Here is a 15,443-nt window from a genome sequence, read left to right as displayed (position 1 = left end):
AGCCAGCAGGGCTCAAGGCTCAAAGCTCCAAGGCAGAACATTGATTTAAAAAATTATGAAAAGCAAAGGCTCCCCCGACTGCCATACGGAATCTTTCCTCCACAAATTAACTTCTATACTGATAGACCAGGCCTCTTAAAAATTGACTCTGTCTCTTTCCTTCCCCCCTTCTCTTTCACTCAGCTTCTTCCTTCCTCTTCTCCCACCCCACACATATGTACACACACATACACAAGCTTGTATGCATGCATGTGTGCATGTACACACCCCTTTCAGAAAATGTTTGCACTCCTGAAATGTGAGTTCCTCTTTGCTCAGAGGTTGTGCGCACACTCCTTCTCAACCTCATTCTCCAGGCTCTATCTGCTGACCTCTTCATGCTGAGAACCCTAGCCCGGCATCACTTCTGGAGAAAATCCTTCCCGTGCCCATTAAATTCACTCAGCCCCGTTCCACGTACTCAACAACATACATATTTTATGACTCGTGCTTAGCAAAGTGATACTTTTTAATTTATATGAAATTGCCTTGTTTCTCCCTCTAGACCTGTGCCGTGTAACGTAGTCACCACTGGAGAAATTTACTTAAATTTAAAGTAATTAAAATCAAGTGAAATCAATAATCAGTCCTTTGGATGCTTTGGTGCTCCATGTACTGTTGAGGTGCCCATCGCCATATGTAGTTAGCAGCTGCCTTTCTGCACCACACAGACAGGCCAGTAGAGCAGAGCAGAGCTCCACAGCACTGGACACCAGGCTGTCAGGAAGAAAGCACAGCTCTTAGAGAGGTTACATAAAGCAGACAGTCCATATCTGTGAGGGAGTTGGGGAGGAGGAGACTGTAGCTATATGGGAGAGGGGGATGAGGGGCCATGCCTGTGAGAGAGAAGAAGAAAGGGGACTGTAGTTGTGAGGGAGAGGGGCTAAGGGAGGCTACCTCAAAGGAGCCATGACCTAAGTGGAAAAAGTAGAGCACCAGTTTCCAGAGGACAGCATTTCCATGGCCTCCATGTAGGCAAAGATTCTATAGACAAATAACATAGACATAGTAACACTAACCAAACCAAACTGAACATAACAAAACACCCCTAACCAAACAACCAGTCAACCAACCAACCAACCAACCAACCAAACAAACAAACAAACAAAAGGAAAACAAAATGGTAACAAAATTAAGAATTTCTAGGCTGGGCATAGTGGCACAGATTCAGGAGGCAGAGGAGGCAGATCTCTGTGAGTTCAAGGCCAGTGTGGACATAGCCAAGACAGAGCTATTTCCAGGGCAGCCAGGGCTACACAGAGAAACCCTGACTTAAAAAACATTAGATCATGAAAAGGTAACATTAAAAGAGCAAAGAACTTAAGCATACATTGTAAGCCTGTGGCAGGTGACAGTTGACTGTGTGTTTAGTATTCCCAAACCCTTGGGTTCAGTTTTCAAAACTAAAAGCATTAAAGAGAGGAGGGGCAGGGAGGAGAGGAGAGAGCTTGGCTGGAGGTCTGCTGTTCTTGTGTAAACGCAGGCAGAGCATCTGCTGCAGTGCCGTTGAAAACAATTCAAAATATCCATGAGACGCAGAATGGCTCAACTCCCGACTTGACACAGCAGCATACCACACAGCAAGAGAACACACGAGTATTGGCATCACCCTCAAATGCCGTGTGGAGACAAAGGAGGGCCATGGACACTGATTTGAGGCTTCTGCTTCCAGAAGTCTAAAATAATGTTTTCATGTGATTTTTAAATCAAAGAAAAGACTCAAAAGACAGCAGAGGATAGAGATGTATTTAGTGTCCTGTAACAAGTGAGACTGATGTTTTGTGGTGGCAGCTATACTCCGGTATCTTGGTAGCGAGCTGCCAGCAGCAACAGGACTGGAAGGAAGCAGACAATGCTAAGAATTATTGTGCCGTGATCTGGGTATAGGGTGCCCTACTATGAACAAAAACCTTGAAGCCTTTTAGTGTTTATCTTAATGAGGGTTTCCATTGCTGTGAAGAGACACCAGGACCAAGGCAACTCTTACAAAGGAAAACATTTAATTGGGACTGGCTTACGATTTTGGAGGTTCAGTCCATTATCACCATGGTGGGAAGCATGGCAGCATGCAGGCAGACTTGGTGCTGGAGGATGTTGCTACTTTGTTTCCATCCCAATTATCCGGTAAAAGAAATCTCAACTCAATTAGTAACAATACAAGCTGTAAGCCTAGACTGGGCAGATCTCCCACTATACTTTTCTTTCCCATCTATATTATCTCATATAATTTGTGGTTTCTCTAGGCCACGAGCTTTTCTCTCTGCAGCCTCTCCATCGATGCTTCTTCTCAATCCTTTTCTCCCCCAAACCCTCAGCTCCTCCCCCTTTCTCCTGCCCAATCATTGGCTCAAGCCTTTGTTTGAAAAATTAAGGTAGAGAGAAGGTTCACAAGGCAACTCCTCATCTGCAGCCCCTCTGAGGAGTAGAAGTAGCATCAAAATACAAGCCCAGGCCTATCCACAACAGGAGGAACCAAGAGTTCTACATATTGACCTGAAGAAGGCAGTCAGGAGACCGGATATGTTTCCCACTGGGCCAAGTTTGAGCATTTAAGACCTTAAAGTCCTACCTCCACGGTGACACACTTCCTCTAACAAGGCCACACCTCCTAATGGTGCCACTTCCCATGGGCCAAGTGTATTCAAGCCACCACAGTGCTCATTACTGTATGCAGTTTAGCAGACTTTCAGTTTTTTAAGGCTTCAAGCACCATTTACCCACAAAAATGAGGCTTTTTAGAATGAATCTGTCAAATACCCTAAGAGCCTCCCAGAGGTAATCATAATATGTTGCTGGGAAACTATTAAATAGGACAAATGTCTTAAAGAGATATACCATACTCATTGATAGGAAGACTAAATGGCATAAGAAATCCCCATGTTTCTAAATTTCATCTATTGTTTTGAAAGTTTGGATCGAAGAGTGATTCTGAAATCGCTGTCAAAGAGCATGGGTGGGAAACATCAAGCTGGCTCCAAAGCCATCCCCTGGTCTCGAAGCTCACACTGCCTCAGGCATGGAACAAACCGCCACTGGGTGTGCCCAAAGCTCTTGGAACTACTTGGTCAGAGGATGAGTAGGAGCTTTTCAAGCAGGCAGCGGAAGGCTGTCTATACCAGAGGGAAGGCTGTCTATACCGACGGTTCACAAACCGTGCTGAGCCTTGTAGTCACTCCTTGAGTGTTCACTAACCCTGATGCCAATTGAATGACACTGGGAGGAGAGCCGGCTTTTCAAAGATTCCGGGCAACTACAGCACAGAGAAGGGCAGAGCAGCCCTGTGTGCACTACAGGCCATGACCGTGAGGTTGTGGCTCACTTGGTAGATGGAAGGGGCCATGTACTTCTGGAATGTGAGAAATGAGGGGGAGAGTGGGAGGGTCACATGGCCTCAGGGTAGGGCCATGCAGGCCTACTCTGTATATCGACTGTGGCAGCAAGAAGTCCTGACTCAAGCCGTAGCAAAGAGAGGCAAAGCCACTGTGCACCAGCAGTGTGGCCATGATGCTGATGTGGAAGACAGCAGAGAGGGGTAGCCACAGCTCGGAGGCCAACAATGGCAGAAACGGGAAAGATGAGGGTTAGAGCTTGTATGAGAGTCGAGAAGGCAGGCACAGGGACGTGAGAACAGCACTGGAAATGCTTGGGCAGTCTGGCCCCTGAGTTAGCAGTATGGGGCCGCACTCCACCAGACTCCATCTCTTCCTGTTTGGACAGAAGCACCTATCATCCCTTCCACTGAACAGCCACCCCCACCCCGCAGTTGCCTCTTGGTGAGTCACCACAGCCTGGCTGGAAAAGTGACGATGAACAGGAGATGGATCGATGGTCCACAGGCAGGCTCTTGTCACCTGCAGTGCAGTCACCTGTTGCTGATGAATGACAAACACCCCAATCCCCATCCCAGGGGCTTAGGAAGTTATTTTCCAACCGGAAATTAATCTGAAGCGCAAAGTCAACCTTCCCATGTGCTGGCCGAACAAGGGACCTAACAGTGTACATACTTCATAGGTTATTGAACAGACCTCTGGGGCAAGTGTGGTGGGTGGCACGAAGCTGTCTACATCCGCAGATCCGCAGAGATGCTCTCCTAGGAGCCCCCAGGGAAGCAGGGACAGGCTGACCTTTCCCGTGGCTACGCCGTGGTGCTGTGAAATGACTGTCTGTGAGTCAGAAAGCAGGTAGGTGGCAGAGCTAAATATAACGACGGGCAGGCTGTCCAGCACATTAGCTTTGTTCCTTTGGAGCAAAAGCAGACAGCCCACTGAATACAAAACAAAAGCAACACACAATGGCCAACACAATGCCAAAGCAATCATAGGTCAGGATTAAAATCCAAGATATAACCGCCCCCCCCCCCCCCCAGTTTCAGCTCAAATATGAAAAAAGAAAAGAGTAGGCAGAAGAGAATAAACATTCATTTAAAGTCACCAGTGAACCCCTCAAGGCCTAGATGGGCTGGTCAGATTGTAGGAGGCTAGGGCTGCAGGCATGGCGCTTCTCATCCCTGGAGGCCTTCTGTGAGGGGCCGAGTGGGCAGAGAAGAGAAGGTACCAACGAAGGTTAAAGCTAGCTGGGGAGAGGGCAGCAGCTTGCCCTGGTTGGATAAAAAAACAAGGCAGAGAAAGGGACAGCGCGTATGAAAGCAGCATGAGGTTGCCATGGGAACCCAGCTAGGGAATGGGCAACTCAGGAACCAGCACGCGCCCTTGTCTCCCCAAAGGCCCAAAAGCACACAGGACCAGGAACTGGGTAGAGGATGTGTCTGGTCCCTGAAGGCAGATGGCAGATGAGAACATCTTCACAAAGGAAGCTTGGGGCAAGGTAGAAAAGTTCTCATGGAGCCCTGGGGGAAACACCTGTTCCTGATGACAAAAGGGGACAGCAGGACTCTCTAAGGGAGACCAAGGACTAGCTCTGGCAGGCTGAGGGGGCATGTGCCGAGTAAGGGACCCAGGTAGGCAGCAGGTAGGCAGGACCTGGGAATTCAGAGACAAGGATCCTTGGCTTGTTCTCAAGATATGCGCAGTAGGGTGACATGCATTCAGACAGATTCTCAGGGGCTTGTGCTGGCTGGCACAGGGGCATGTAGACGGCAGGACCAGTGTGCTCTCCTGGTCACAAATGAAGATGCTGTGAGAACAGGCAGGAAGTAACTGAATTGCATTCCAGGCCAGTGTGCTGCGCACTGATGAATATTCTCTCCGTCCTAATGTCTTCTAACCCAAGGAAAAGCCAAGCTTAAACAAAACCTCGGGTTTTCTTTAAAAAAAACAAACAAACAAACAACCAAAACCAAAATACATGTTTGTGGTAAAACTGAGGCATCTAGGAATTACAAAGACAGAAAGAGATAACCTTGTGTTAAGACTTCAAGCAAGCTGCCTCCAGCTTCCGGGTGCTTCAGGATGAGTCACACCATTCTTTAAAAAAAAAAAAAAAAAAAAAGACCGAGAACTCCAAAAAATCCATATTTATTCTCAAAAGAGAACAGCAGACCAGAGCAGAAATGCTGAAGAACTCTTCCAATTTCAGGGGACAGCGTTAGGGGAGCGGACAGGTCATGGGAGAGAAGACAGCAGAGCAGTGGCCCACTAGTGAAAGTTATCCCAGGCCACAGTGGCAATCCTAGCCCCAGCTGTCTGGTGTGGTTCGTACACGGCCCTGGACTCGGGATGAAGACCTGTGCTGATGCCATGGCCCCCAGCAGCCTGCTCCCAGTCTGCTCATCAGAAGTGGAGCGAGACGTGTACTCACCCATGGGAAGCAGAGCTGGTTCTCATCAGAGCTCAGCAAGCCACCCGTGTCTCTGCTGAACCCCAGGCTACAAGCAGAGGCCATTCAGTAACAGTACAGGGAGGAGAAGGAAGGGCAAGCTTACCAGTAGCGCCATCTCCTACAGTTCTGCACTAGTGACCTCCGCAGAGAATTGTGCATGTCTCACTCCAGGGCAACTGTAAATTACCTTCCTTCTATCGTTTCGTTCTAGCATCAAGAAAAATCATCGCTTTTTGTGATTGACATCTTATTCCACAAGAAGTGATTTAATAGCAGCTTGAATTATTTATTTATTATTGATTTATCATTTATTTATTTATTTATTTATTTATTTATTCATTTATTTATTTATTACATTGGAAGCCTGGAGCTAATCCATCCCCTCCTATTGAAAGGTCACTTACCCACCTATATCAGTATCTCCTATACCCAAAGCTACAACTTTTCTGCGAACCCTGAAGTACTCTGTGTGTTCAGGTGGACAACGGAAAGCCTCCAGACATTGAGAAAGGCAGAAGGCCTTAGGTCTGGTGTGATCACTGTGTGCACCCAGCAGAAGGAAAGCAGTGTCTGGGTAAGGCTGCCCATGGAGGCTGGGGACCGTGCCACTCCAAGTCTCCTGTCACCGTAGACGTTATTTTTGCTTTCCTAAACACATTGCAGAGTTTCTGAATGAACGTGCATGCTGCTTTCTCCATGGAAATTAAGGACGAGTGTTGGCTCGTCTTCTTAGCCAACTGCTTCTACTGCTTTGGATTTCTTGAGTATATCTTATGATTACCAGATGGGCTCTTTTGGCTTCCGCGGATTTTATGAATACATGAGAAAGCATCTTTGAAAAATATTCTACCTGGAACAGCCTATGCTGACAGACTCCCAGGAGATACCGTTGCTTTCTTTTACCTTTGCAAATGTATTTTATTTTAGTTACATTCTTTTCAAGTCTATTTTAGGTATCTTTTACTGTGTGTGTGTGTGTGTGTGTGTGTGTGTGTGTGTGTCTGTGTGTGTATCCTTGTTCGTTCATGTCTTTTTCTTTCTGGAAGCACATTAAAAAAAATGCATACCCTGTCACTAGGGTTGGTTGCTAAGCCATTTGTAAGTCCTAACCATAGGTTTGGTGGCAGCTTGATATATAGTTTGGACCTCCTGGGATCTATAGAGCATCCTGGGCTGGTGAGCTCAGGATGTTGTTTTTGTCGTAGTATGGCTGGTGGTTCTGAGTTCTGGTTTTAGCTATGTGTTGATGGGCTGTATAATATTGAAGAAGTCACCTCATTGGAACCTTGGCTTTCTCATGTGTAGAATCAGTATGGCAATGCCCACTTTTTAGGGAGTGTGGAATGAATTAGATGCCCCCATGCACTTGTGCCAGTTGCCAGCCCAAGGACAGCATGATTCATGTTCAGATCTGCCAGGGCTCATCAGAGAGAAGGGGTTACTGCTGGGAACAATAGGAACTGGTTCACGTAGTTGTGGAGGGCAGAAAGACCTGCAACAGGTTGCCTATGAGCTGGAGACTCTGGAAGCGTAGATCACTTTGAGACAGAAGGGCTGAAAACCTTGGAGGACACTGAGGGTGAATTCTGGAGTCCAAAGTTTGGAGATCCTGAAGTTGTAAAGTCAGGGTTGGGAGAAGTGCACGAGAGTCTGTCCAAGGTCGCTCTGTATTACCCACGGTTTCCATGACTGGATGATGTTCACTCATGGTGAGAGCTGTCCTTTCCCTCCCAGTTCCCCAATTTTCAGGCCAGCACCTCTGTAGGCTGGCTCTGCTGGCGAGACCAGAGTGGCTGCTTTCTCTTCACTTCTGGCGCTTGCTTTCAGCTGTCATTTCCTAGTTGTCATGATGACTGTGATATTGTAGTTGAATTCAAGAGAAGTATTATTTCAGCATGCAGAATTACATCCTGAAATTGCCCCACAACCTTTCTCCTAATGGAAAGATTGAACGCTATAAATGGTAGCTGTGAAGTTCACGCTACAAGCTCACTTTTATTTGTGATTCAAACCATTCTTCCATGGCCTCCATCCTCATAGTGTCTTTGAGCTCCTTGGTCCTGGTAGGCTGCCTCCATCTGTTTGCGACTTTTCACCCTTGTCTTCCTATTAATTGTCAGACAAAGCCATCCTGCATATTCTGTTTGTGATTGCCTGTGTTGGCATAAACACAGGTGGGAATCTCCAATATCATTTTCTGTTCTTTCCCAGCACCCAGGCTGGAGAGAGCTCCTTCCCAGTATCTCCTGTGGCATCTTTTCCCAGCTTGCCTCTTTTGCTTCTGCAGTTGCCCTGTGCCATTTCCAGCTTTGCTGTTGCCCAAGCTTCTGCCCCAACCGGAGCTGCAAACACCCCTGCCTACGTGTGATGCTACCTTTCTTTTCAACCTTCCACTGGTTTAGAAAGCACAGCCGTTCAGCCCGTGAAGAGGTCACAAGCTTTAAAATGATCGTTTGAGTTTCCTAGGCAAAGGGTGTGTGTGTATGTGTGTGTGTGTGTATCTATGTACATATGTATGTATGTGCGTACGTATGTAAGAGAGTATGCAAAGTACACATGTTCCAAAGTTTTCCAGCTCCAGGTATTGCAGATATAGATTTTCCCTCTTTCCCTCTCCCTGGTATTCCTTGATTTGGTCCCTCATGCTCAGCCTTTGCCCTGGGTAGCACATAGTAGGCACAGATCTCAGGCCTTAGAAGGTGCTGGGAGTCAGAGGGAAGGATTGTTTTTTGTTAGTGTACCCAGGGGAGGCGCTGTGGAAGGGACTTAGACTTGGGGATGTTGGAGGATCAGTGATGGTTGTCACAGAGTGAAAAGCTAGGGCCAAGACGGGTCATGGCAAGCAGAATGGTAGAATCTTCTGGTCCCTTTGCAGTGGCTGGTCTCGTTGTCAGCTGATCTCCACTGCCCAGGAGAGCTGCTTTGCCTCTGCTCGGGCCTTTACTGAGTGTATCATTCCTTGAGAGCCCCAGTGGAACTTCTGGGTCCTTGTTCTCCAGGAAAGCCCACTTTGCCCACACTAGTCCCTAGAAGGAAGCTATCTGTTGAAGGGTGCTATTGTCAGTGCCCAGGGAAGACCCCTGCCTGCCTCACCTTGTAATTAGACCAGGGAGTAGAGATTACCATGTTCCTTCCTGTTACTTCTTGGGCAAGCAAATCAAACCCTGCCTCACAAAACAATTCTGTTTCACTTGGGACTTGTGTCTTCTTCCTTCCTAGATGGAATCAGCGTGAGCGGCTTCCCCATGTCCAGTCCTTTCCGCCAGGTCGTCCGGCCCCGAGTGGAGAGCAGACCCACAAACCCTTCTGAGGGAAGCAAGACGGGGGACCTTAGCCACGTCAAGGTTAGTCCATCCATGGAGGTGCAGGCTGCCAGGATGCTCCTGGTTTCTGCTAGAGCACGTAAAAACTCAGCATTTGGAGTCGTTCTTTTCTGAAGGAGACTAGAGGTGTGTGGTTGAAAATGGTTTCTCATGTTTTCGCGTCTTATGAATTTCTGGACAGCAGTCCCGAGGCTACTCCTGTGCTGTGTCCTTGGGGATGCACGAACTGATTTTGCTGTGACATAGAGACTGGGAAGGCAGGCCTGCCATTGAGGACAGTAATCAGAGGAGCAGGTTTTCTCCTTATCCCTTTCCCTTGAGAAATGTATTCGTTGCCCGGTTCTCAGTTTGGATATTCACCTTATAGCATTTTTCTTAATCATTTGGCAACTCTTGCAGGTGCTGGTGTGTAAGCCTGCTCCACTTCCTGGAGCTCTCTGTACAAAACTGGGATGCTCAGGACACGAGGGCCAACAGGAAGGAGGGTGTGTGACTAGAAGCTCCGGGCCCCAGCCCAGACCCTGCAGAGCCCCCCAGCCCCACCTGAAGTGCACAGTGGGGTGCTGCAGGCTCCGAGCAGTGACTGAGGTGCAGTCATAGAGTCACTGTTATGGCCATCCTGTGGGCCTGCTGTTTGCTATCCGCATTCCAAAATGTGAGTGAGCATTGGCTGGCGGGGCCCCCAGAGAGCTCAGCCCAAGGCCCAAGGTGGGTGTCCTGAGGGTTGTCCTGAGGAACCCTGGTGCAGTGTGGAAGGGGGGGGGGTCTGTGCTCTGTGGGGTAGTGGGCTCCTCTGAGGAATGGGCTGTGCCGGTGGTTTGAGGCCTGCCTATGGGGCATCTGAGCAGAAATGATGTAATTTAATCGGAATCGTGTGAACGCTGGTATTGTCATGGGTTATAGGACTGCCAAGCACTTTCTTGAAGCAGGAGCATTATGTTTCCCTAGGTTTCCCTGGAGGATATAGGTGGCTGACAGGAACCGAGTCTGGCAGGAACCGTGTCCATGCTCAGGATCATTTATCTGCATGTGGTGGGAGGACTCGATGACTGAAGACAGATGCTGTGTTTGGTGGGGGGACATCAGTGACAGTGTCTGTAGGGCTGAAGCTGCAGTTCAGTGGCTGAGCGCTTAGCCACACCCTTGAGGCCCTGGACATGTATCCCTAGCACGGAAACTATGTAAGCCAGGCCGGTCCACCTCTCAGAGTCCCGTCAGAAAGAAGAAGAAGACTCCTGGGCTTCATTTTCACACCTAAAGAAAATAGAGATCAGGGAAGATGAGTCTGGGTGGCAGCTGCTAGCCCTGGAGCTACTCTGGAGGAAGTAGGGCCCTGGGCTTTGCCCTTGCCAGGGTTACCTAGTGTCTAGTGAGGCTCAGATTGGTTCTGGCTTTTATTGCCTAGCCCTCCTTTTCCAGCTATCACTGGGGGCCTGTAACTACCTTTTGAGTCACATGTGACCTGCAGTGGTCCTGTATGGTCAGCATATGACGAGGGCTCTGCTGAGAGCCCCCTGAGAGGCACCAGCTCATGGTCCTGGCCGAACACTGTGGACCCAGGTTGGGCTGTGCTGGGTGCTGCTACAGCTGCCTATAGGTTTGCCTGTTGGAAGCACAGCTGCATCAGACAGAGAAATGGGACAATGGTGTAGCCATTGGAGAGCCAGCGCCCTTTCTACGCTCTTCCTCCCGGTACTTAAACAGGCCTCCTTTCCACTTCACATCTGCCTGTGGCTTGCTGGAAGAAATCTGAAGTTTTAAAAGCTGAGGCTTGCCAGGGGCTCAGCCTCCTGCTCTTTGCACATTGGGTTTGGAGAGCATTGGCCTCTTTGTAAGGACCCTGTCTCTTAAGACTGCAGCTTGTGGGCATGGTAGCCATTCTTACACCCACAGCACCTTACAGAGTCGCTAAAGACTGGATATCAACTTCAGGAACTTAGGGAAAAAGTTGGAAATTAAACTCAAAGTAAGCAAAAAAGTAAATTATAAAAAACAGCAGAAATCAATTAACTAAGAAACAAACAAAATCCCTGAAATAGACAAAGTAACCAGAAGCTTGTTTTTTGAGAAAGTCGGTGAACTTTATCGACTTCCAGCCAGATTGATTAAAAAGTAATTATGTAAATTACCAGCATCAGGACCAAGATAGGGAGCTTCTACTCAGGCAGGCTTTGCTGAGATGGGGAGGATAAGGGAGGTGCATTACAAAGCACTTTATGCAGGTTACTTTGTATCCATCAAGAAAAGAGAGTTCTTGTTAAAACCTTTTCACAGAGACACTCCTTAAGGGAGAAATAATAGGAACTCTGTGTAAACCCCTTTAGAAAACTGTGGGAGGAGGATTCCGGCCGGTGGGACGGCTCAGGGCTAAAGATGCTTGCTTGCCATGCATGCCCAAGGACCAGGGTTCAATGCCTGGCACCCACGTGGAGGTGGAGGGAGAGCAGTGACTCTTAAAGATTGTCCTGTGACCTTTACATATATCCTGTGGCATGTGTCACACACACACACACACACACACACAAACACACACACAGTAATGATGATATAATAATAAAATTATGGTGATGATATAATAATGATAATGAAAAGAAAAACAAGAAGAAATAAGATAAACAGATTTTGAAGAAAACCCACATAAAGCAGCACATCACCTTGTAGACTGTCCCCCCCCCCCACACCCCAGCTTTAACAAGTCTAAAGCAGGATTTAGCCTATGCCACCTCATGGGCTACACAGCATGGGTTGAGCAGGGCTCCTCTGTGGAAGGCAAGGTTGGTTTAACACCAGAAAACCCACAGTTTTAACCCTCCACATTGGTAAACTAGGAAAGGAGAATTAAGTAAACAACTTCATCTGTTGCCACATGCACCATTTAATAAAGTCTGGCGTCTGTTTCTAGGATACTCTCTGCCACCATGAACTAGCGAATAGCTCCCACTGTCTGACCAGCTGCGCTCTCATGGTCACATGGTCAGACAGTGGGAGCTCTTCACAGGGAAAGGCTTAACCTGGGCCCTGGGACATTCCAGTGACACCACACAGAAATACTGGCTGTAACATAAGCAGCTAGATCTTTCCTAGAGCTTGTACATGCTTTTTCACTTTAATAATTATAGTTAAAAATGGGTGTACTGGAAGAATGTGCAAAGAAATTCAAGTTAAGCAAACAGCATGCTCTCCTTTCCCTTCCCCTCCCCCTTGCTCCACCCCTCTTTTTTTCTTTCTTATGTGTGTTCCTGCTGTGCTGCATCTGGAGAAGCCTGAGGAAAACATATAAAAGAGCTTTAAATGTTTATAAAGTTATTTCCTAGTGTGTGTGTTTGAGTTGGAGTGCGCGTGTACCATGGTATGCATGTAGCGGGAGGAGAATTTGTAGAGCTGCCTCTTCTTTTTCTACTGTGGGTTCTGGGGACTGAACTCTGGAGCTTCTGCAGCAAGTGTTGGGTCTTAATGTAGGCCTCTTCCTGCCAAGTAGAAGGAAAGGAAATTGGCAGAGAATGGGTGTGGGGAAGGTAGGACCGTGGAGTGGGGGCATCAGAAGAGAAAGGTTCTTTCAGCAAAGGCTACTGGACCAGGCTGCAGTGGTAGTTGGGACTTACCAGACAGCATGGAGATATGGACATTGAGATGGCCGGGAGGAGACCACCATTAAAACAGCAGTGAAGCTGTCATAGACACCTGCCCCCAGGCCATATCTGCCTTTCGGACAAAGACACGGTGGCTCAGGTGCCGTGGGTGACTGACCAGAGTCAGTCTAGTAATTACATAGCAGAGACAAGATGGATTCCAAGCTCAGGGTCCAAGCCTTCCAGAATGCTGGCCGCTCAGGGAGGGCGATCACTTGAGCCTTCTGAGTCCAGAGAGCAGTGGAGCACAGAGGCTCTGACACCTACCAGGGTCCTTTCCATTCACCAGACCTACAATGGCACATCATTCACGGGAAATTAGGAAACATCTCCACGAGGTGAAGGAAATGTCCAGTGTCAGACAGCCTCTAAAAAGAAGCTAAATCCAGCCCAGGTGCTTCTGATTCCAAGGCTTGTGCATAAGCCATTTCTACCACACCACAGTGTCACTGCCTGTGCAATTTCTGTGCCTCTGAATCTATTACAGGATACAGAATACCTTCTATTGATTCAAGCTATATTGATGAAATAGTCATGTCTAAGCCTTTTGGCCTATCTGACCTCAGTTTCCACTCTGTGAAAAGCAGATAATAAGGCTTCCTCCCAGCCCTCATAGGGAGGGAAGTGTCTGCTATTAGTCCTGGTAGATAAGAAAAGCTCACAAAATGGCAAATCCAATTCAGCTCCAAATTATTTCTAATCTGTCCCAGTGATAGTTACAGAGACAGGGCATTTTCCCTGCAAAGTTTAAGCATAAAAGCTTCACAAGAATCCTTTAATCTGCTCAAAAAATTTAAAACTTAATAAGGAATTTAGAATGGAGAGCCGGGAAAGAGGCTGCAGTCTGGAATGCTGAAACAAGCACTAAATGAGGCCAAAGGAACATTCCTCCAGGTCTAGGTAGTGTGAAGCCAAGACCTTTTGTGATCATGGCTGTTGTGTCAAGCCTTCTGCAGGTGTGTGTATGTTTGTATTTGCACGCACATGTATGTGTACACAGCATGGGTGTTGGTCTTATGGTGCCTTCTATTTTGTAGTTTTGTTTTACTTTGAATTATGCATATGTGTATATGTCTGTTTATAGGTATATGTACACAAATGTAGGTTTTCTTGGAGGCCAGAGGTACTGGGTCTCCTAGAGATGGACTTACAGGTACTTGTGAACTGCCTGGTGTGGGTGCTGGGAACTGAACTCAGGTCTTCTAGAATAGCAATGAGGACATTCATCTGCCAAGCCATGTCTGCCCTTTGTTTGAAACAGGGTCTTTCTTTGGCCTGGAATGTCACCACATAGGCCATGGTAGTTGGCCCATGAGCTTCCAGGGATCCTTGTGTCTTCTCGTCCCATCTCTGTATTGGTAGGGTTACCTGTGTATATCACCAGGACACGCTTTTTGCATGGGATCTAAACTTGGGTCCTCACGCTTGCAAGGCCAGTGCTTTACCTATTGAGCCTCCTCCCCAGCCCTCTTGCAGTTTGTATCCAATTCATGTGTTTGCTATCTAGTAAGCACTTAACTAGTACACGCTCAGTTCTAAATGCTGGGTGGGAGAAGAGCCATGCAGTCACATGAGAGTCACATTCTGGCCAGAGACAAACCCTGAACTAGCAAATGCTGGTTCTGATGTCTGCTGAGAGTAGACCGAGGCAGAGACGGAGGTGACCACCATCTCTGGTTTGAAGAGAAGGTCTGTAGAGTTCATTGCAGCCCTGATGAGAGAAGGACAGGTGTACACAGCCAGTCCCACTCTGGGTCACTGATGGGCCGCTGGAGTCACGTCATTACTTGGATGCTAACAGAAGCTGCCAACAGTTGAAGTATTCTTATTGTCAGTTATTTTTCTTCCCAGGTGATTGCAAGTTAATTAAAGATAGGGGTGAGACTTACTGATGTCTGCATTTCTTCCTTTGCAAGGGGCAGACACATGCAGTATATAGACTCTTAGTGAGTGTGGAACCAGTGAGACAGAAAGGTACTGAAATGGCTTCTAGAGCCACACCCCACCCTTGGGGGGGTGCTCATTGAAATAGTGTTAGCTTGCCCCACAATCACCTGGAGGGCCCCCCTCACCTCACCTGGAGGGCTGGGACATTCCGAGCTGGAGACCTTACTTCTGGGATTATTGCCTAAGAAAGGACACCTTGCTCCCCCTTTAGTTTTTATTAGTAGTAGGACTAGCCTTTAGCAGCTTGTTTTGTTTTGTTTTGTTTTAAGACAAGGGTTTTCTGTTTAGCCCTGACTGTCTTAGAACTTGCTCTGTAGACCAGGCTGGACTCAAAGAACTCACAGAGATCCATCTGCCTTTGCCTCCAAAGCACTAGGATCAGGGTATGCACCACATCCTTTGGCTTACCTTCCACATTCTCAACAGGGTTTGAAAACTTCCTGACACACATCAGAGACAGGCATGTGGTAAAAACAGGAGCTCATTTTGAGGTATACTTCCGTGACTCACTTATATATACTACCTGCAATCCCAAAATGGCATTTTCCTAATCATTTGTCATAATACTCTGACATAAGCACATAATTAAAACCAAGTCTAGGCATTAAAGGCTGATCTGGGGGCTGGTCTTAAAACCTTTGCATAGACATATGGAATCTTGCCTGCTCCAGCCCTGCATGCGCCCACAGTTAGGATTAATGGCTGGACAGCAACAGAAACCATACAA

At 47.6% G+C, this 15,443-nt stretch overlaps 1 protein-coding gene across 1 annotated transcript in view; it reads left to right on the top strand.

The window, feature by feature from the left end:
* The window catches only part of Trappc9 (trafficking protein particle complex subunit 9), a 483,396-nt gene that overhangs the window by 140,308 nt on the left and 327,645 nt on the right, over positions 1-15,443 (top strand). Inside the window, 1 exon segment of the mRNA XM_052161564.1 lies at positions 9,037-9,161. Within this exon segment, the coding sequence (XP_052017524.1) occupies positions 9,037-9,161 (125 nt within the window).

Source organism: Apodemus sylvaticus, chromosome 17 (genome assembly GCF_947179515.1).
Source record: "Apodemus sylvaticus chromosome 17, mApoSyl1.1, whole genome shotgun sequence".
NCBI classification, from domain to species: domain Eukaryota; kingdom Metazoa; phylum Chordata; class Mammalia; order Rodentia; family Muridae; genus Apodemus; species Apodemus sylvaticus.
The sequence above is the reverse complement of the archived record's forward strand: the minus strand, read 5'-3'. Positions and strand labels throughout refer to the sequence as shown.